Source organism: Cygnus atratus, chromosome 12 (assembly GCF_013377495.2).
Source record: "Cygnus atratus isolate AKBS03 ecotype Queensland, Australia chromosome 12, CAtr_DNAZoo_HiC_assembly, whole genome shotgun sequence".
NCBI lineage: Eukaryota > Metazoa > Chordata > Aves > Anseriformes > Anatidae > Cygnus > Cygnus atratus.
In genome coordinates, this window is record NC_066373.1 from 11,704,726 (window position 1) to 11,725,479 (window position 20,754).

The 20,754-nt window shown below is 44.8% G+C and overlaps 1 protein-coding gene across 5 annotated transcripts in view; it reads left to right on the plus strand.

Annotated features, from left to right (window-relative positions):
• Positions 1–20,754, plus strand: part of NLRC5 (NLR family CARD domain containing 5) — a 54,819-nt gene that overhangs the window by 22,999 nt on the left and 11,066 nt on the right. For 3 of the 5 annotated variants that reach the window (XM_035543347.2, XM_050713162.1, XM_050713160.1), the window contains 27 exons: positions 22–105; positions 509–598; positions 1,630–1,695; positions 2,654–2,731; positions 3,475–3,558; positions 4,621–4,704; positions 5,921–6,010; positions 6,137–6,184; positions 6,619–6,693; positions 7,753–7,836; positions 8,808–8,891; positions 11,270–11,359; positions 11,469–11,531; positions 12,496–12,579; positions 13,028–13,111; positions 13,679–13,768; positions 14,468–14,533; positions 15,158–15,241; positions 15,325–15,408; positions 16,018–16,104; positions 16,730–16,810; positions 17,383–17,466; positions 17,863–17,946; positions 18,613–18,696; positions 19,338–19,421; positions 19,514–19,597; positions 20,289–20,372. In XM_035543347.2, coding sequence (XP_035399240.1) covers positions 22–105; positions 509–598; positions 1,630–1,695; positions 2,654–2,731; positions 3,475–3,558; positions 4,621–4,704; positions 5,921–6,010; positions 6,137–6,184; positions 6,619–6,693; positions 7,753–7,836; positions 8,808–8,891; positions 11,270–11,359; positions 11,469–11,531; positions 12,496–12,579; positions 13,028–13,111; positions 13,679–13,768; positions 14,468–14,533; positions 15,158–15,241; positions 15,325–15,408; positions 16,018–16,104; positions 16,730–16,810; positions 17,383–17,466; positions 17,863–17,946; positions 18,613–18,696; positions 19,338–19,421; positions 19,514–19,597; positions 20,289–20,372 — 2,184 coding nt within the window. The remainder of the gene's footprint in view (positions 1–21; positions 106–508; positions 599–1,629; positions 1,696–2,653; positions 2,732–3,474; positions 3,559–4,620; positions 4,705–5,920; positions 6,011–6,136; positions 6,185–6,618; positions 6,694–7,752; positions 7,837–8,807; positions 8,892–11,269; positions 11,360–11,468; positions 11,532–12,495; positions 12,580–13,027; positions 13,112–13,678; positions 13,769–14,467; positions 14,534–15,157; positions 15,242–15,324; positions 15,409–16,017; positions 16,105–16,729; positions 16,811–17,382; positions 17,467–17,862; positions 17,947–18,612; positions 18,697–19,337; positions 19,422–19,513; positions 19,598–20,288; positions 20,373–20,754) is intronic. The other 2 variants (XM_050713161.1, XM_050713159.1) reach the window with 1 other exon arrangement.

Sequence of the window (20,754 nt, forward strand, 5' to 3'; positions counted from 1 at the left end):
GCTAACTGGAAAATGTCTCAGTTTATCAGGTAACAAGCTTGGAGATGAAGGCTGCAGTTGCCTGCTGGAAAGCCTCCCTTGGATATCAATTTCAAAGCAGCTGGAGTAAGTGTTGCCCCTTTTTTCCTGAGCCTTGACTGTACAGAGATGCTGAGCAGGGGTCCAGGAGGCAAAGATCTCACCCAGACCAGTGCTACAGAAGTAGCTCTGAGCACTATAAGGATGAGACTCATCCCATGAGGCTGTTCAGGGTGAAGTTGGTCATTTGCTCAAAGCATTTTACTCAGAAACAGATCTAAACGCATCTGAAGTGCTGAAGTGCCCTTTGACTAAAAACCCTTTCTCAGAAGAAGCAGTGATCCAGTGTCTTTTGTTCCATGCCACTTCTGAAGTGCAATGAGTTCAATGACACAGCACACTCATGACCACTTCCACAAGGACAGTCCTCCATGTGTTTACTGCGTGTGTGATTTCAGTAACCAGATATTTGCCTTTTTCTTTTTCTTAGTCTCAGTCACAACCTCCTCTCTATTAATGGCATTTACAGTCTTTTGAAGTCAGTAAATACCTGCCAGAAGACGATGGAGGTAGAAGCCAGGTATGTATGTTTTGAAGAATCCTGTTTGAGGTTAATCCCAAAGTACAAGTCTGAAAGTTAAATTCTAGGATTTTTGAGTCACCTCAGAATAGGGGTGGGTGGGTGAAGAACATGTGCAAAGGTGTTACACACATGGTGATGCATAGCTGTAAGCAGATTCTTTCTGAGCCATCATCCAGAATTTGAGAGGGTGCAGAACTGTGGGAATACTAAAATACATTGGACATAGGTGAAGTGATGTTATAAAGTACTCTGAAATCTTGAGCCAGGCTATCACACAGTTTGGAACTTTATAATGTATGTAATCCCAGTGCACTAATAAAATTCTAGATCAATGCTCCAGATAGAGGAATAATTTAACAATTTAGCAGCAATTAAGTGTTTGCCAAGTATATTGTATGAAAATAATCCAGAGGTAGTGTCACCCCTGTCTCACTGCCGTTCTGATCCTGCTCTCCTTGTGTTCCTTTTCCTCTTTTTTCATCTGTCTTCTCTTCCTGAATTTTTCCTTCTCACATCTAATCTTTATTCCTTTTGATTAATGCATTTTAATCTCTTTCTACCTCGCTTTTCATGTTATTTTCCTTTATGCATATTTGAGGGGCATATTGCCCCTACTTTCCCATATTCTCAGAGGCATGTATGAATTGAACTTTAGACTCATTGCTGTGCTCTGCCCTGAGAAGCTTATGAGAGAGGTACTCTGTGGAGTATGAGAAATGTTGACTTCTGGAGTGGAGCTGGAAATTCTCCTAGTATTTTCCTTTGGAAACACCCTAGAGTTCAAGTCTAGTGATTTTGTCTGCACTTTCTCTAACGGTTTGGAGAAACTGAGTCATCTGATATTGGATAATTTGATCCAACCAGGATTTACAACTAATGGAGATGATCTTTTGCTTGTTTTGGGAAGATTTTAAGTGATTGGTAGCACCGAAGTATTTTGAACAGATCTCCACCAAAATGAAGCATTCATAAAATAATTAATTTAAATATCCAGAATGTGACATTGATTCCTTTTCTTCTTCACTTAGCCTTTCTCATAAGACTGCAGTCCTGAGGTTTACAGAAGACAGAGAATTTGCTTCTCCTCCTCATAGGTAGAGTATGTGTGGAGAAATGTGTTTTTTTTCTCAGCATCTCGTTTAGTTCTTATATCCTGTTTATGTACCAAGGGTAACAGTTCACCTTACTTTCACCCTTCCCCTGGAACCTAAAATTAGTACTTTCTCCTGGTTTTCTTAGCCAGAAAGTTGTCTACCTACTTCTATAATGTATGATTATGTTTTATGTCTCTAGAGGACACTTCAACCCTGGATCCTAAGCAAAACAGGCTGTTTAATGACAGATGTGCTCTCTAATAATAGCAAACAGTAAAACAAAAACAAAAAAAAAAAACAAAACACAAGCAAGACCCACACCTCCAAGCAAAAATCCTAACAGATTCACAGATCTCTGCATGTTTAGAACTGTCTAGTTCAGTACACTATGCATTCCCTATCATGGTACTTGTAAATCAAAATGAATTCGGAGTTTTGTTTTTCACCTTAGAAAACTGAGTAAAAACAGCTCAGTCCAGATGTTTTAATCGAGAGGGGTTTGTTGTTACTCTTGGAGCCCTAGGTTCGTTTATTTATTCCCTTGTTCTCCGTGAACTGAATCCACTGTAAAATAGCATTTCCCATGGTACACCTCACATGGCCTGTGACTCCTTTAAGGCACCAGATGACATATCAAACTCAGATATTTTGGAATCTGGATGTTGCGTTTATTTATGAACAGTAGGGGTTTTTTTGCACAGACATGGACTCTTTGCAGAAAACATGTTGAGGCAAAAGCTGAATGTTCCATCAAATTCTAGCTTAGATGGGAAGTCTGTCTTGTTCCCCTTCTCCCCAGTGGTCCACACTCTCACATATTTGGATGATTACTGAAAGAAAGAAAAGTCTGCTATTGGCAAGATACTGGTGAGGGTAGATACAGGTAAACCCCAGGGATCTGCCAAATTACTGAAGCATTAGTGTTTTACTCTTGTCTGCTTTTGTGCACACTTACTAGGGAAGAGCCTTTGTACCCTACTGATGACCAACAGGTTGGAGAGGAAAAACAAACACCTATTCTCTCAAAAAAAATAAGGTATTGTGGCAAATTTTCATTGTATTTCATGTATTTCCTATGTCTGGATCCTTTGGCTGATGAAACCTGCATCTCCAAGTTTGAATGGTGAATCACAAGAGAGCTGGTAAAGTCAAACATTTGTCTGTGCTTGCAGTCCTAGCTTGCAGCACTAGAAGCTCTGTGGTTAGTGTTTGTGGTTTTCTACAGTAACCAAAGTACATTGTTCTGGGCTCCCCAGTACAAGAGGGATATAGAACTTCTAGATAGGGTCCAGCGTAAAGCCATGAAGATGATTAAGGGATTGGAGCATCTGTCTTATGAGGAAAGACTAAGCAAGCTGGGCCTGTTTAGCTTAGAGGGTTTTAGAATTTGCTGCTGTTCATTGGAGAAATGCATCCTAAGATGGACCCTTGTTCAAATGCATATCTGATCATGCTCTGACCCCAGCATGCATGTCTGTTTTGTAGCCTGTGGAGGAGGATGAAGTTGTGCCTGAAGCCTTCTATCCAGGATTTGGGGACCTGTTTTTCTTTTTTGTTGTTGTTGTGACATTTTTCCTTTATCTTGTTGTGTCTCTTTATTCTATTTTTGAAGATGAGCTGAAAGTACAGGTTATCAGTTGTTGCTGACAAAAAAAAAAGGGGGGGGCAAGAAATTTAATTGCTATCCTCATTTATACTCTGGCTTCCTGAAGGAATGAAGTTTACAATCTTGTTTACAATCTTGAAGGCCTGGACTATTAATTTCTTGTTTTCTCCTAGACTGACAGACTGTCATTTTCAAGCCAGTGACCTGGAGATGCTTTGCACAGTCCTGCAGGAATATAGCAGCATCTCTGAGCTGGAGTGAGTCCTTCGTAACTCTTACGGTCTTTATCTGCATTTTGTTGGGATATTATGAAAATGGCATTTGTCTGTGCCAGAGTGTTGTACAGAGCATGTGGTAGAGAGGTAGGCCTATGAAAGACATAGCTTTACGTGAGCTAGTGTCCTTTGCCAAGAAGGCATGCAGTTCTAGTGCTCTCTTAGGGCAAAGGTCACAGCTTATAAATCCAGAAGGGGGGTATTTGATCACGTAGCCTGACTTCAGGTGTTACAAAAACTGTAAAACCTTGCCCTGTCATTTTTGTCTTTTGGCTGGAGGATGAAGAATGCTACCAAAACTGGAGGTGGGAGCCTGTGTTTTGCAGGTGATCTCACGGTGCATACAGTGCACAAGGACATTCAGTGCCAAAGCACTTTCTTCTGTTAGCACTGCCTGGGGGGGGTGATCCTGTTCGCTAACACCAAGCAGTGAGCAGACCCAGCACTGATGGAGGGGTGTGTGTCATGCTAGCCCCCCTGCCACACACAGACATCTAGCTTTTATGGACAGAACAAGGACCAGCAGAGGCGTGTGGTCTGTGTAACGCAGCCTGAGGGCTGGCTATTCCCTTAGGCCTGGCAACCAGTGAAAGAAATTTTGAGCTTTTGCTCTTCATAAGCAATCATATCTCTTGATTTACATGAACCTCATAATCCTTATGTGTTCCTTCTCCAGGATTAACCCATCCTCTACCCAACAGCTTCGTCTGTTGGGCATGTCCAGGCTGATTTTTACTTAGAGCTGTGACCTCATGGTCCCGGGTAACTGCATTAAAAAGCCCTGTCAATATACTTGGCAGATGTGAGAAAAGGATGAGCCTCGAGCTGGGTTTCTGGTTGTCTTGTGCTGGTTAATGCCAGTCTCTAGTTTCCTTGTAGGCTTTAGTTGTAAACGAAGAGGGGCACTGCACATGATGTTTGTATGAGGGTGCCAGTGTTCTGCTTTCAGAGCTTTTGTTACTAAGAGCTGATTTTATACATTGTTTTGTTTTTTGTTTGTTTGTTTTTCTTTATGAAAATTAAATGCCTTTCTTTAAATCCTAGCTTATCAAATAATTCTCTGGGAGACGAGGGACTTTCACGGCTGTTTCAGTTCCTCCCAAATTTGAAAATGTTAAGGTCACTCAAGTGAGTAGCTCACATTTCTCCTTACTCATGGATTTGGTTTTCTGGGAGTATTGATAGTGGAAACACAATGACGTTTAGAAAGGGCTATGAGGATCAAGTGAAGTTATAGTATGTTTGTTTGAAGGTGGTAGACCCACTGAGCTCTCTGGTCTTTTCCCACCTTTAGTCCGGGCCAGATTTACTCCACTTGAAGCTTGACTAAGAACAGTGCCTGAAAGGCTGCATACTCTGTCCTCCTTGAAGGAGACAGGTGGTTTTGTGTGCAGGTGTCACACCTGGTTTCTAAAACAGACTGAGATCTTTAGCAGGCCACTGAATTTTTCCTCTCTCTCTTCTGCATCAGGAGAAAGAGCAGTCCTTCCTGTCATGTGGTGGGCATCTTTGGATAAGAGATGCTGGGGATCTCCAGCTTCAGCAGTGAAGTCTGAATTCAACCACAATGGTGGATTGCATTAATCTGAGCATTCTACCTGGCACTGCCATTGCAAGTGCATCGTGCAGGACTCTGCTTTAAAGTGTATACTATCATTCTGCTTTATTGTCCCTGTTTGATTAATTGAACTGTTCTCAAACCGAGACCATTCCATTTACTTCTGTGCAATGAAACACACTGCTGTTATCTGTTTTTTTTCTTCCCTCCAGCATCATGCAAGATGCCCACTGTCACACTAGATATTGTAATAAACCTAATAGACCTGACCATGAACTTAGTTACTGTGGATTTTGTACTGCTACAATTGTAGTTACAGCCAAAGAGTTGTTCTTGCCTTGCATTAGTATCTTAAAACACAAGGAATTTAATTTAAACGTAAGAAAAAACTTTTGTATTGAGGATGGTCTAGCACTGGGTCAGGTTGCCCAGAGAGACTGTGGATTCTCCATCTTTGGAGATATCTGAAATCCAGCTGGACAATGTCCTGAGAAGTCTGCTCTATTTGACTCTGCTCTGAACAGTAGGGTTGGACTAGGTCATCTCCAGAGGTCCCTTGCAGTCTCAATTATTCTGTGATTCTCTGAACTCTAAAAGGGAGGGATGAATTTAACAAACACTGGAGTGAGTCTTGTCTGCAGAACTTGGAAGTTCAAAGTACAAGCAGGAAGGTGACAGAGAAGCAGGCTGTGAGAGTGTTGGACAAGGAACTCTATTATCAGTTGACACACCATAAATCATAGTAGTTTTGCTTGCCACAGCTGATTTCATCTCTTCTTCTTGTAGGCTTGATAACAACCGGATCTCCCTGAACTCCGTGTTTTGCTTAGCCCAGTCCTTATCTACACTAGAACACATTAAAACAATGAACCTCAGGTATGACCAAGAGTACTTTTCCTGTGTTTTTGTGCTATTTAAGACCTCAAGCCCTGGTTTTCAGGGAGTGATACAGGAGCACTTGTCTTCAAACTCCATCCTTATTATGTTCTTTTCTGGTTACAGCTTAGGACACATGCAGGTGGTTCATCTAAGCTTTTGGAAAAGAATCAGGTAAAATCATACCCATTGATCCATCTAAGCCCGATATGTGAGTCCCTGAGATGTGCCAGTTAAAGGTTCATTTGTCTCCAAACTCCAGTGAGGGTGGTGGGAGCAGGATGGCCTTTTAGGGCTGATTTGACAGCAGCTTGAGGCTGTGGAGCAGACAGTAGTATCCCACTGCTTGTCAGAGCTGCAGTCATCTTGCTCCTGGGCCAGGGCAGAGCAAATGCTCAAAATGGTGAGTGGATGCAAAGCTCTCTGGAGGCTGGCAGAGAGGCGATAAGACCCTTCTTGTTATGGGAACAATATAAGCCTAATTCTGGGAGGTGGAGATGAGAGGCAGACTGGAGCATGAGGCCATTGCCACCACCTCACCCCCTTCTGCAGCTACATGGGAGCAATGGCATCAGCACAAATGACTGAGGAAACTGATCTTTCCGCAGGGACAGAAGTACCGGCAGATTGAGAAGAAATTTCCTGGTGCATCCCAAGCACATAGCAAATGGACGATGCTTTCGGTATGGTGGTTCTGGCCTCCCTCTGTCACCTGGGAGCATAGGGAGAGATGGCTGTAGGGTCTGTATCTGTAGTGTAATGTGTGGACCAGACCTCTGAGAAAACACAGCTGGAGGCACAGAGTTCTCCTGTGCCCTGCCTGCCTTCAGAGGCAGACTCCACTCTCATGGGAAACAGCCTTTTCTTTCCCCTGCTTGTATGTCACTGATTGACCAGATGCAGAAATGGGGCTGGGAGGGGAAGATAGCATTTTTTCCGAATGGAGTCGCCTCTGTGAATAAGGTCTGTCTTTAACATCTCCCTCTTCTACCCCCTTCCCTGCTGAAATTGGTCAGGAAGGCCAGTCTCCAAAATAACACATGGTTACAAGGGAGAAGGTAATTTGGCAAAGCCAAACAAATTGGGCTAGTTGGTGTCAACCCAGACCAACAGGTGTTCATGCTGTGGGGCCACCAGAGGGTCACAGTCATATCCCAGAGGCAGCTGGATGAATAATATACCCTCTTTGGATAGACTTGGGATGCTGCAAGTGTATATGTGAAAACAAATAGTGTATCTTTTGCTTGGCCATGCTGTGCAGGGGAAGCTTCTACCCCTAAATAATGGTATACAGACCTGGATGGCTACTGCGTTCATCCCATGGAGGCCTGCCAGCTTGTCACTCAGGGAGGTTTCTGCAGTTCCTTTCTTGGAAAAGGAGATAGAAGACACCTTGTTGCTGAGCCTTTTTCTGGGAGAACTAAGACAGTGCTGAGCAGGTGAAGATGCTGTCCGGTATCCAGAGGCAATTGATGTGTTTGTATCAGAGTAACACCCAAAGTGATAGAGTATTTTGGTGGCCTGGCTCTCTTAAATCAACTCAAAGCTGGTAAAATCCTCTGTTTGTCACAGGTCTCGACTTCTCAGTCCTAGCTTGTGGGTAGCGAAATATATGTAGCGGAAATAAGAGAGTTGCTGAGGGCCTTGTACTGAGGCTTGAGGCTCTGGGATATGAAGGGAGTGTCACCATACCACCATGGTCATGGGAAATGTTGAGCTCCTGAGTGCTTTGTTTGCTTCAGTCTCAGGGACTGCACGATGGGTCCTGAGGACATGACCAGGCTGTGCCAGATACTGGCTCATTGTACCCAGCTGACAGAAATCGAGTAAGTGTCGTGCACTCAGCAACCTTGTCTGTCTGTCTGTCTCTCCAACCCACTGATACAGATTCAGTGATCTGTTTAGCAGCTAATGTAAATCAGCTGTCCTTAGTGGAGCTGTACCCACATCTCTGCAGCTGAAGAGCAGGCAGAGGAGGTCAGGGCCTGCATAAAAGGGTGTGAAGAATGGGCAAGTGAGGTCTTTTTCTCCAGGTGGAGTCCATTGCAGGACAGGAGATCATCATCTCCTGGCAGGGCTGCATCCTTGGGCAGCAGGCTGGAAAACAGCTTTCAGAGCAGGCCCTGTGCAGCGTAATGGATCTCTGAGTAGGCCTTCCACAACCTCCTAGAAAACCCCTAAGGCTTCACCCAAAAATGTAGATAAACCCACACCTTCCACTGTCCTCTCTGTTTCAGTTTGTCCTTTCCTAAGCCTATGATGTCTGTATGTAAATGCCCCAGAATACATGTGGATCCTCACAGTCTTCCTCAGTTATATGGCTAGACATACGTTAGCCTCTACTCCTTGAGGCCCAGACTTGCAGTACAGCCAGAGCAAGAGCACATGGCCCAGTAAGCCACAACCATCTCCTGAAGAGCTGGTCACTCCAGGCAGGAGATGGGCACCAAGAAAGTTGGATGAATAACATTGAGAATGAAAATTCAGGAATAACAAATAAAAATAACATAACACCAGTACTGCATGCAGGAAATACATCAATAGCACCATTTTATGAACTTACAGTAATAGAAAAGTAAAGCTTTTAAAACTTGTTTTAGAATGTAGCAATCTTACACTTACAAGGATTAGCCTATAAGGACTCATCACTCAATTTCCACAGCATTCCAGGACATGTGCTTTTTGGTATTTGCCCTTAACGCCCACTTGTGCATGTTCACATCCATGTAGGTTTTACAGAAATCCTTACAAGCTGTCTGAGTTTCCCCTGTAAGCTGTTTCTTTCCTTGTTTTACAGTCTGTCTGGAAATTCACTGAGTGACCAGAGCATTGAGAGATTACTGAGCTTCCTGCCGTACCTCTGCCATTTAACACTCCTGAGGTAACATTTGGGGTCCTTGCTTTGACAGCTGCAATGAAACATTCATTTGAAAAGTGCTGATAGCACAGCATATTTTAGGAGCCTTAATCAGAAATTGTAGATTAACAAGCTAGGTAAAGAAAATGCAGGCTCACCCAGGAACTCTTTCACACTGGTACCTGCTTTATTTTGAGAAACAAAGCAGCACTGAACCTTTTTTCTTCAATGATACATATTAAAAAAAAAAAAAAGGACAAATACCTGCCTTAGGCCCAGCATCCCTGATAACCCTCACTTCAGCTGTCCCATGGAATGTGACTTCCAGCATCCATCCTGGACAGATTGGAGAGCTGGGCGATCACCAACCACGTGAAGTTTAACAAAAGCAAGTGCCGGGTCCTGCACCTGGGACGGGGCAACCCTGGCTATACGTACAGACTGGGAGACAAGACACTGGAGAGCAGCCCCACAGAGAGGGATCTGGGGGTTGTGGTTGACAGCAAGCTGAACATGAGCCAGCAGTGTGCCCTGGCAGCCAGGAGGGCCAACCGTACCCTGGGGTGCATCAAGCACGGCATCGCTAGTCGGTCGAGGGAAGGGATTGTCCCGCTCTGCTCTGCGCTGGTGCGGCCTCACCTCGAGTACTGTGTGCAGTTCTGGGCACCGCAGTACAAAAAGGGCGTGAAACTGTTGGAGAGTGTCCAGAGGAGGGCTACAAAGATGGTGAAGGGCCTAGAGGGGAAGACATATGAGGAGCGGCTGAGGTCACTGGGCCTGTTCAGCCTGGAGAAGAGGAGGCTGAGGGGGGACCTCATCACAGTCTACAACTTCCTCGCGAGGGGGAGTGGAAGGGCAGGGGACCTATTCTCCGTAAACACCAGTGATAGGACCCGTGGGAGTGGTGTTAAGCTGAGGCAGGGGAGGTTTAGGCTGGACATCAGGAAGAGGCTCTTCACTGAGAGGGTGGTCACACGCTGGAACAGGCTCCCCAGGGAAGTAGTCACTGCACCAAGCCTGTCTGAATTTAAGAAGCTGTTGGACTGTGCACTTAGTCACATGGTCTAAACTTTTGGGCAGACCTGTGCGGTGCCAGGAGTTGGACTTGATGATCCTTATGGGTCCCTTCCAACTTGGGATATTCTATGATTCTATGATCTGTAATAGATTTAGGACTTGTCAGTTGACACACAGTGACAGCTGTGGTGGTTTTAGCTTGCTGGGCAGCTGAGCTCTGCCACAACTGCTCTCTCACTCCCCCTCCTTAGAAGAAGAGGGGGAGAAGAGAGTGTGCTGGAAAGAAAAAAAAAAAAAATCACAGGTTGAGATAAGGATAATTTAATTAAAGGGAAAAGGAGGAGGGAAAAAAAAAACAAGCAGGCCATGCAGAAGCACAGAGAAAGAGGAAAGAAATTACTCTCTACTTCCCATCAATGAGCAATGTTCATCCATGTCCTGGGAAGCAGGTCCTCAATACGTGTAGTGGTTTTTTGGGAGGACAGACGTCTTCATTACGAGAGCCCCCCGCCCTCTCTTTCCCCTTTCCCACCTTTTATGTGTATGAGTGTAACACCATATGGTATGGAATATCCCTTTGGTTGGTTTGGGTCAGCTGCCCTGGTGATGTCCCCTCCCTGCCTCTTGCATACCCCCAGCCTGTGGGCTCGTGGGGGGAGTTGGAGGGAGTCCTGATGCTGTGCCAGTGTTGCTCAGCAATAGACACAACACTGGTGTGGTACCAGTGCTATTCTAGCTACAAGTGCAGAGTACTGCACTGTATGGGCCACTGCAGGGAAAGTTAACTCCATCCCATCCAAACCCAGTACAACAGCACACCACAGAGAGCACCTGTGTGTGTGGTCAGCATCCTTCAGCCCCGCCCCTGTAGGGATCTGGCATCCTGCCACAGCTGGGACCAGAAGTGTTTCCTGGCAGCATATTGGCCATTTAAGCTTGGAATTTAGGTTGGAGAGGTGCTGTCAGGGGCTAGGGAAGTCTTACCATGTGGACAAAAAGCCCAGGAGGATCTTTGCCATCTCCTGCAAGTGGTTGTAGCATGGAGGAGCTGCAGTGACTGAATTTGCTCACTCAGCAGGTTCTTTCCAGTCTGGAGTCTCCCTAGTCCAACTGGCCACCCTTCACCATCTGAAGAGGAGGTGTTCAGTGGATGCCCTTGGTCCGTACTTCCTTTTTAGTTAAAGGAAACTAAAAGAGATGCTACTTTAGTCAAAGGAATGCTGGGTTCCCATGCTCAAAACCTTAGGTCCTTGCTCAGCAATTCTGAATTAAATGGGCTGGATCCAGGCTTTTGCATCACAGAGATGGGAAAATTGGACCATGCGTATAGAAAACGTTCTTCCTGGGACCTAACTTCATTCTTTTTTCTTTCTTCTCCTTTTCAGTATTAAGAACAGCACATTTTCGCCACGTTGCACCATCTTATTCACCAACTCTATTGGTCTCTCTGAGCGGATCAGAAAGGTAGAAGTTCGGTAAGATACTTGGATTGGTTGGAGCCCAGCAGTTCAGCTTTAAAGAAATTACAAAGCTTGTCTTCTTTGAAGACCATTGCTGAAGGACTGTCTTTTCTCTTTGCTTCAGGTCAAATCAAAATGCTTTTTTGCATTTAGGAACGAGCATACAAAGCCAGAAGGCATCCTGCAGGTACTGGCATAAAACAACTATAATTTGCTTGTTTTGATTAGGCTTGAAGCATTAGTGCAAGTAGCCTAATCTCCTCTTGTATGAATAAATGTATGACTCATGGACTGGTAGTCAAGGAGCTTGGTCTTGTAAACAAGGCTTTGGGGCTCAATTCAGCTGCCTAAATGTAAGTCCGAGCACATTTGAGATGTACCAGGATAGCAGAGGACTATACCTTTCTTGAGTGGTAACTGGACCATTCCTGGTTATATCATAGAACCATGGAATGGTATGGGTTGGGAGGGACCTTAAAGATCATATAATTCCAACCCTCTGCTGTGGGCAGGGGCACCTTCCACTAGACCAGGTTGCTCAAAGTCTTCCAGGAATGGGGCATCCACAGCTTCTCTGGGCAACCTGTTCCAGTGCCTCACCACCCTCATAGTAAAGAACTTCTTCCTTATATCTAATCTAAATCTCTTTTAGTTTAAAGCCATTACCCCTTGTTCTATCACTACACTCCCTGATAAAGAATTCCTCTACATCCTGAGTAGCCCCAAATTCTGCTGTACAAGCAACTGGTTTGAGCCCTAACCTCCACCATTTTCCCAAATGTCGGTCTCAAATTCTGGGTAATAGATGCTTCAGATAATCATCTGTGTGATGTGTATGTGTTTGCTTCCTCTCTGGGAGCAATGGTTGCAGGGTGCCCCTGTAAAGAAGGCTGTAACAGTAGAAGACTGACAGGCAGCATATAGATGGGAAAAACGTGAAGAGATCTGCTTCCCACCTGCAATGTAGGGTTTGTCATTACCAACCTCATGGAGGTGTTTCAAACGCTGGCAAGCTAAGGGCATTCAGTTCATCTTGGTGAATGTTTCACAGACACTGCTGTAAAAAAGCAACTGCTGATGGGCAGCTCTCAGTGTTGAGGCTGAACTTGGTGGCTGAATGTGCTTTAACTCTCTTCCTGTCTCTTGTGCAGGCTGACGGACGGTGCTATCAGTCAAGGGCAGATAGAGGAGCTCTGCAGAGTTCTGGAGCAGCATGGGCGGCTGGCAGAAGTAGAGTAAGTGGGGCTTGGGTTGTCACCATGACCTAGAGTAGAAGTCACTGAGGGAGAGCTGGGTCAGCATGGTTCAGCATTGCCCTGGGTTTCCCAGCTTCTCTGCCTGTGCATGTGTGCTCCTTCAGGCTGTTTAGAAATTGATTAGTAATCACACAGCTCCTTTATATATATTAAAGAGGACTTGAGATGGAATTGGACGATATCCTTGGGATTATGACTCTGTGGTCATTTTGAGGTATTGGTTGCTTTGTTTGAGCTCTTCTCTGAGACTGTGCTTGGAGCTCTTCATTTGAGCTTGCTCTGGAGCCCATGCATGAAGTATTTTTTTAGAGCAGTAGTTTGTATTAGACCTTCAGAGGCTGAGCTGCGTTCTTCGAAGCTTCTCAGAGGAGCATTACTGCTTAAAAGGCTGAGTTTTGTTTTTCCACCTTGTTCTTTTGCCTTTCAGTCTCTCCAGGAATCAGCTAGGGGATGAAGGCCTGAGGTTCCTCTTGGACCACTTGCATCGAGTGCATGTTACCTGTTCCCTCAAGTAAGAAAACACACTGAATCTGTGGGTTCAGGGAAGCTCTTGAGCCCTTCCCTGAGCACAGTGCCTCAGTGGAGCAGGAGGTGCCCTAATGGAAAAGTGCTCATGCAATCCCTCCTGAAGCTGTTTGTCATGCTTCTTGTCCAGTCCTGCCATAGGAGGTAAGGTCTGAGTGAGCCATGAGCACAACTCAAGACCTTTCTAGGCCAGGGCAACTCACGGGTTGATCCAAAAGCCGTTGAAGTAAGTAAAAGTCTTTCTATTAGCATCAGTGTCCCTGAGGCCCTGAGAGCGATAGCATGACAGAAGTTGATGTAGTCCCCTGAGTCTTCAGTACATTGTCCTCTCTGAGTGCAACATGCAAGTTGGCTGTGTCACCCAAGTTACCAGTGCTTTGTCTTGGAGGGGTTTCATGCGTGTAGCACCAACCAGAGGGGACCAGCACCCCACAAACTGCTCTGCTTTCAATGCCAACTTGAATTTTGAACTTCAGTTTTGCCTCTCTGGCTAAGGAACTTGGGGACAACCCTGATTCTTAACACCTGAAAAATCTTTCTTTTCTCTTTGCAGTCTCAGCCATAATAGACTTTCTCAGGATGGAGTTCTGCATCTCATAAATGCCTTTGCCACATCTAGAAATACCACTGAAGTTCTGGTCAGGTATGTGTCTCCTGACTCTTCCCTGCATTTTTCCTCTTAATTATCCTGGACTTTTGATCTTTAGGTAATAATTACAAGGACCCTGTTCTGAGCTTACTTTGTCTATGTGCGTGCAAAGCTTTTGCTTATGTCTGTTTCTCCAGCAAATATGGCCCATTGGCTCTATGCTTGTGCTGGCATGAACTGCTTTTTCTGACAGATTAAAGTCACAAAGACCCAGCTTTGTGACTTTAATGCTGCACTTCAGCACTTATCACTGTTTATGTTTACGTGGAGCAGCTGGTCCCTTGTGAACCGAATTTAACCATGGTCACTTTCATTCATTCCTGCTGTTAAATATAAGTGCCAAATCTCTTGGCTGAGTCATTTTAAAGAAGCTCATTTTTCTGTTTCAGCTCTCCCCAGAGCTTGGCAGAGGAGCAGAGAGTGCAGGGACAGCAGGAGGCAGACAAAAGCAGGGCAGATTAGGATTGCTTCTGCAACCACTAGTGCTGGCTTATGCCAATTTAGTATTAGTGAAACTTTGTCGAAGTATGCCCCTGGGTTGATTTATCATACTGAGAGGTGAGCTGGCCTAGGTCGCTCTGTCACTGCTGTGCTCTGTTGCTTTGTGCAGTTGAATGTACTGTTAAATTCTGACCATGGAGACAATAGTCATTTTCTCTCCAAATCCTATACTCACATGTCTTCTCTATGCAGTTTGTGCTCCAAAGCAACTTTACTCGTGAAACTGACAAGCAGAGATAACCCAAGAAAGATTTTGAGGTAAACAGTACAGATTTTTTCTTTGGTGATTTATTTGACAAAAACGCTGTCTTGTTTGTTTAGGGACAATCCCACATCCCTTTCTCTCATTGCTTCCCAATGACTGTTCCTCATCTCCATAGCCTGCTGAAGGTGTCACACGGCCTTGTCTGCCTTCACAGCTCTTATTCAATTGTCACCTTGGTTGTTAGATTGGGGTGAGACCCAGCTATCCCACTCCACTGCATGCTTTGCTTTCCCCAATGAAGGAAGCAAGGTGTGTGCATCAGGAAGGACCTGTGGTGTGCTCTGGGAGGGTCTCTTGTCTGGGTGACCACAATCTTAGGGTGTTCTGTGGTGTGTATCTGCTTGGTGTCACTACAGTCAGTGGGTTCAGTCACAGGACAGGGTCCTACAAAAAGCTGCACCATTAGGACACACATTATGGAGGGCCCTGTGTCAGAACATTCAACAGATGTTTTTGAAGCGTTGCCAGAATTGTTTTGGAAGTCCTGTGAGGCATTTGAGGTTTTGGTATGATCCTTCTTTTTATGTGAGTAATGGTTGTGATACCTGAGATTTCTGGGTCAGAAAGCCTGAATTGTTCATAAGGAACTAAGACCATTCTCTTTTGTATCCTTTCAGCCTCACGGAGTGCAACTTTCAGCCAGAGCACTTGGAAAAGCTATGGTTAGTCCTGGAAAAGTGCACCAGTCTGACAGAATATATGTGAGTTAATGGCTGATGAAAAGCCTGCTTGGACCCATTGGGCTTGTTTGTAAGCTGTTCATTGTAATGATCTTTTGTTCTAGATCCTCAAATAACAACATGACAGTGCATGCTGCAGAGAGGCTTTTACATTCATTGAGGAAAACTCCAGGTCCTCTAAAGCTCAGGTACAGTGTCCCTGTGCTGTTTTAGATATTAATATGGCACTGGTCCGATAATCTAAGATACGCTTTCATCAGAAGTAACAGTGAACTGTACTTCTTCAAGAGACAGGTAGTGTTAGCCTGGGAAATTCCCATGGATGACTCTAAGTTGTTGGTATTTCAGCTTTATCTCCTTGATTCATTGCTAAGCATCATGTAAAGCTGTGGCCATAAACTGTGCTGTCTTTGTAGACTTTTATCTGCCTTACAAAGAAGGGTTCTAATTCTGTGTGAACACTTTCATACCATGGTCTTAACCAAACCTCACCAGAGCATCCTACAGTTCAGCTGGGTAACAAGTTCTTTACTTCTCCCAAAATGTGTTTATTTAGAGCCACAAGGGCCAGGCTCTTTCTCATTGCTGTCAGTGGTAGGCATACAGAAGAGAAGTTTGCATCCTCCACAGGGGCTGCTTCTCCTCTGCTCTCTGCATCCTGTTTCCTATGTAGACGTTACTTAGATGAGCAAAGAGTCCCTGCTGTGTATATTAGACTGCTGAGCACTCAGCTGACAGAGGCAGAGAAGGATCTGTGCATGTGAATAAAGCAGAGCTGTCTGTTTTGTGCTTTACAGCATAAAAGAGCCATGGGTATGTAAAAAAAGTGTCACGAACCTTCTTGAGCTGGCTGTCCAGGCCTGTGGAAACATTACTGCGATCATGTAAGTAGCACCTCAAGTTCTGGTATCTTTTAGATGTTTTCTTTTAGCCTGGGACTTGCAAAGAAACAGTATTGAAGCCAGCACTTCAACTTACTCTTTTGTTCTCTATGCTCTGACTCCACTGCATTTGTAAGCCATTAACCACCTTAAGTTGACTTTGACCCAAATTCCTGGCAGGTAGAAGTTCTTAGAAAGTTTGTGGTCACACAGCTTAGAGGTTCAGTGGAAAGGAGACCCTGTTCTTGGTCTCCCTTGGGAGAAAGGGTGCCCAGGTATGTAGTCTGTATTGGGCACAGAGAATTCATGCAGCAGAGGTGTGCTCTCCCCATCACAGAAAAAGCTGCTGACCGAGCTTGTGCTGTACTTGAACATCACAGGAATCCGGTCACAGAACAGGGCCATAGCAAGCAGCTCTGTGACCTATGCTGCCCGTGGACTGGCTCATTTACAATTAGAGGCTGTTTTTTTAGTTTAGACATTGTAAACTTGTTCAGAGATATATGGTTAGCATTCATATAGCAGCATAGTCTTGTCCCATCCAGTGCTCTGTTTTTCTTCTTTAAAACATCATTTGCTCCCTCAAGAGTGCACAGGTTTATGATGTTCTCTAATCTCTGTCTTCCAGGATATGTAAAGATAAAAGCCTCTTCCAATTAGGCACAAGGTTCCCATGCTGCCTGGAGAAGGTGGAATCAGTCGTTAGCAGGTGAGAAAGCATCTATTTGTCATTTTCTACTTGTTCTGCTGCTCACCATGGGATGAAATATACCTGCAGAGTGTCTGAGGCTCTTATCTCTGTATGTTCAGTTTCAGAACACCTCTGCAGTGTTCTGAAAGGCAGAGGGAACCTTATTTGTGTGCATGTGATTTGCAGGCCACCCATACTGGAACTACCTGAGGCTAAAAAAAATCTTCCTACCTTCCCTGCAGGACCAGGAGTGCTCGCTCAGAAGACTTGAGCACTTCAGAGACTGTTACAACATGCTGGTTTCTGCATGAACTGCTAGGGAAAGAACAGCATCAGTGTCTTTTTCCCTTTGTGTAGTTGAAGAAGGCAGCACTGATCTTCTTGTGCAGTTGGGGAGGGCTGTGTTTCACTGTGCTAGACTGTGGTGTAGGCAAGACACAGAAGGAGAGCCTAGAGAGGGCATTTCCCAAACCCCGATCTGTTCCTAAGCTTGGCCATAAAGGGCACCAGCTGCTGCAGTGGGAAGGCTGTGTATAACAGTGGGAATTGCTAATCATCACTGTTAACTTGTGTGTGTTTGTAACCTGCAGATCTAATCTACATGAGCCAGAAATCAAGCGTGCTTGCTTCTATCAAAGGGTTCTTGAAAAATGCATCCAGCTTCAGGAACTGAGGTGAGTTGCTAGGCATCACAGATGATCTGGGGGGGAAGAGAGTAGCTTTTCTTTTTCTGTTCATGAGGGCACACAGTGGGTCAGGGGAGAGGCCAGTGCAAGGTAACAGTCCCTACCCTCTGGATCCCCTACCTTGAGCATTTGAATGGAAAACAGAAAAGACGCGTAAACGTAATGGTTTCCTGGGGTATCCCTTGAAAGCATCTAAATCTCCCCTGTAACCAACTCATCTGTGCTTTCCCGTTATAGCTGGGAACTACAGTGGGACCTTGTCAAGTGTCAATATCTTGACAATTCTTGAGTGTCCCAGCACTGGGGTGCTTTAGCTGTGGGCTTGGTACAAACCTTTTGTCACCAGTGGATCATCAGCTCAGATATGTTGTTCTGTTCTTGCAGATGGTCTCATGTTGAGCTCCACGATGATGACACAAAAATTCTAGTCGCTGTTTTGCTACCTCTTCCAAAGCTGAAGAAGTTTGAGTACGTCCCCATCTGTGGTCTCTTCTTTATGCTTTATGGTTTGCTCAGCCCTGTGCCTGACCCTGATGCTCTCTGAATCGCTTTGTCTGGAATATGGCTGTGAGCTTTGTGATCTCTGCTGCTCTATGAACTATGCTTGTGAACTCAACAGCTCTGTGTAGTTTGTGTTGTAGGTGGTTATAGAGCCATTGTTTGCATGTTTCAAGGTTTTCCTCTTTCCCTTTTAGCAAATGAAAGTGATTTGAGATGGAGACTTTGGCTTTTGTTTACATTGTACATAATTTTGTACTGCCCTACTATGTAAAAGATTTTTCTGGTATTCAGTCCTTTTTACAGCCCTCTTCAACTGTCAGCTCCAAGCTCATAAATGAGAGGCAGGCTTATAAAGGGTATCTCTGTCCAGTAGAATGCTGGGGGGATTGGTTAGCCCAGAGATGGTCTGTACATGTATATCCTGTGTCTTAGACATCTCTCTGAACTACCCACTCCTCGTAGTCCTGTACACGTGAGATGTGGAATTCTCTCCAAACTCATTGGTCCCTGATATTGGTCCCTCTGCTGGCCAGAGTTTGGAATGGGACAGCAGGCCTGTCAGTGAAGAAGTAAACTCCCCTTTTCCACTGTGCTGAGAACTGACCTTCTTATCTAATCTTTGCTATTTCGCAGGCTGACCTCTTGCAGTATTATGCCAACTGGAATTGATTACTTGATCACAGGCTTGCAGAAGTGCCAGGCCATTGAAGAGCTCAAGTGAGTGTACCAGGCTGTCCAGTGTCTGCCAGGTCTTTCTCAAAGCTTTAGTTAAACTACACACGCTCCTGTTTGTACTACGTACAGATGTAGTTTTCCTTATGGCTAGAGGACTTCGGATAGGGAAAAAGCAACAACAGCTTTTTATTTGCAGTGAAGGATGGATAGGAGAAACAGAGATCAGTGGTCTGGAGCAGGGAACGTCGAGTGAAGAAATCAAGTGTTTTCGTAGCTGGTATTTGCATGGATCATATCCCAGCTGGAATATGTGATTCCAGTGTGGCAGTTCCAGAGCTAACATTTTGCTCCTGGAGGATGATCTGGTGGCCTGCATACAGAAGTGGCTTTTCCAGGCATCTACATGTGAGGCATCCTCCTGTTACAAAGCACCCCTGGACCACAAGGGCTTTGCCATATTGTGAGCACAGTGGCACCCTGCTCCAGAGGTTTAGGATTCTTGATGTTTTATCAGCATCCAAAAGCATCCAGTAGAATTGCTTTAGGGGACAAAGCTGAAAACTATTCACAAGGACTGGAATTCACTCCCATTTCTCTTCTGCCCTTATACTGCTTTCTTCTGCTCTGAATGCTTTCATAGCTGCCCATGGGTAGTTAGTTGTTCCTGTTATTTCGTCTTTTAGCCTGGGCTACATGAAACTCAGTGATGCTGCCATTCCGAAGCTTGTGCTGGGCCTTTGTAAAATGCCATCTCTGAAAAGGCTAATGTAAGTATGTGACTGCAGCTCACCTCTAGCCCGTCTTCTGATATTGAATAATACTAGCTTAATGTCCTTTTTCCTGGGGATGTCCTTTCCAGCTTGAACCATAACAGTATTGGTGATGATGGCTGCTCCAGACTCGCAGAAGCCTTGAGGAACATGCACTGCATGGAAGAAATCAAGTAAGTTCTGTCTTTCTTGCAGTTTCCCATCAGCAGAGTGGTGACCCCTAGTGACAACATTTGGAGAGATCCAGATGTGCTTATACACGACGTAGTGAAAGCAGAGAGGTTACAAAATGCTCATGTATGAGGTAGCTGCGGTTTGAGGTAAATCAGAGCCTGGTGTTGTGAAGGTGAGAGTTTGGTCTAATGTCATTCTGCTGCAGTTACATAGAAAATGTGTTAAATGGAGCATCTGGATTTAAATCTTCTCTGAAAACCCTGTTTAGAACAGGGCCAGAGTCCCTCTTTTGTCCTGAGAGAACCTTGAACCAAGCAGTTCCCTGTTCTGAAAATATCTGAATCTAGAGCCAACCCCAGGCTTGCTCTGCTTTTTTGACCGCCTTCTTTCTACCCAGGTCCTGTCCTTTCTCTATTGTAGTAGTTTAGAAGATTATAACCAGCTGTGTCTTGGGATTCTGGCTGAAGTGATTTTCCACCCATTAACAAGATCTAGTGATTTTGATTGCTGTTTGTAATTTTTTAATGCCTCATTAACGGCTACAAGTCTTCATGAGAGAGTTAAGACAAGCAGCTCTTTTATTCTCCTGTCAAGGTCAGAGCTATCATCCAGCAGATGGGAGACATTACATAAGATGTCATACTGTTGGGATTTTCCTTTGCAACACAGTCTTTTTTCTTCTCTTTAAAGTTTAGCCCACAACAAGATTGGAGATCCAGGCCTGATAAATATAGCCACTGCCCTGCTGGAAATGCAAAACCTGAAGAGAATCAAGTGAGTCACTTTGTTTTGTTTGCAGTGATTTTGGGATGTTGCTGCAGTTGGTGGGAAAGCCTGTGTGGGAAGTCCCCTGCTGCTTTCATTTCTACGATGTTCCACCTCTTTCCAGCCTTTAACATGTCATTGTAAACCTGATACAAAATGTACAAAAGTAATGGAAGGTGTTTCCTCTTCTGCCTTCCCCTTGTGCATCTGCTCCTGGCATCAACTTTTTCTGCCGGTGCAGAGGCTCTTTGATAGTGAACGTCACAGCCATATCCTCATGCAGGCATCCCCAGAAGCAGCAGTGGGTACTTGTTGGCCTTTGCTAGCTGCTTGAACAGAGAGATCTCTGATTCATTTGTCTCCTGGAAAGTAAATACACAAGCTCATGGGG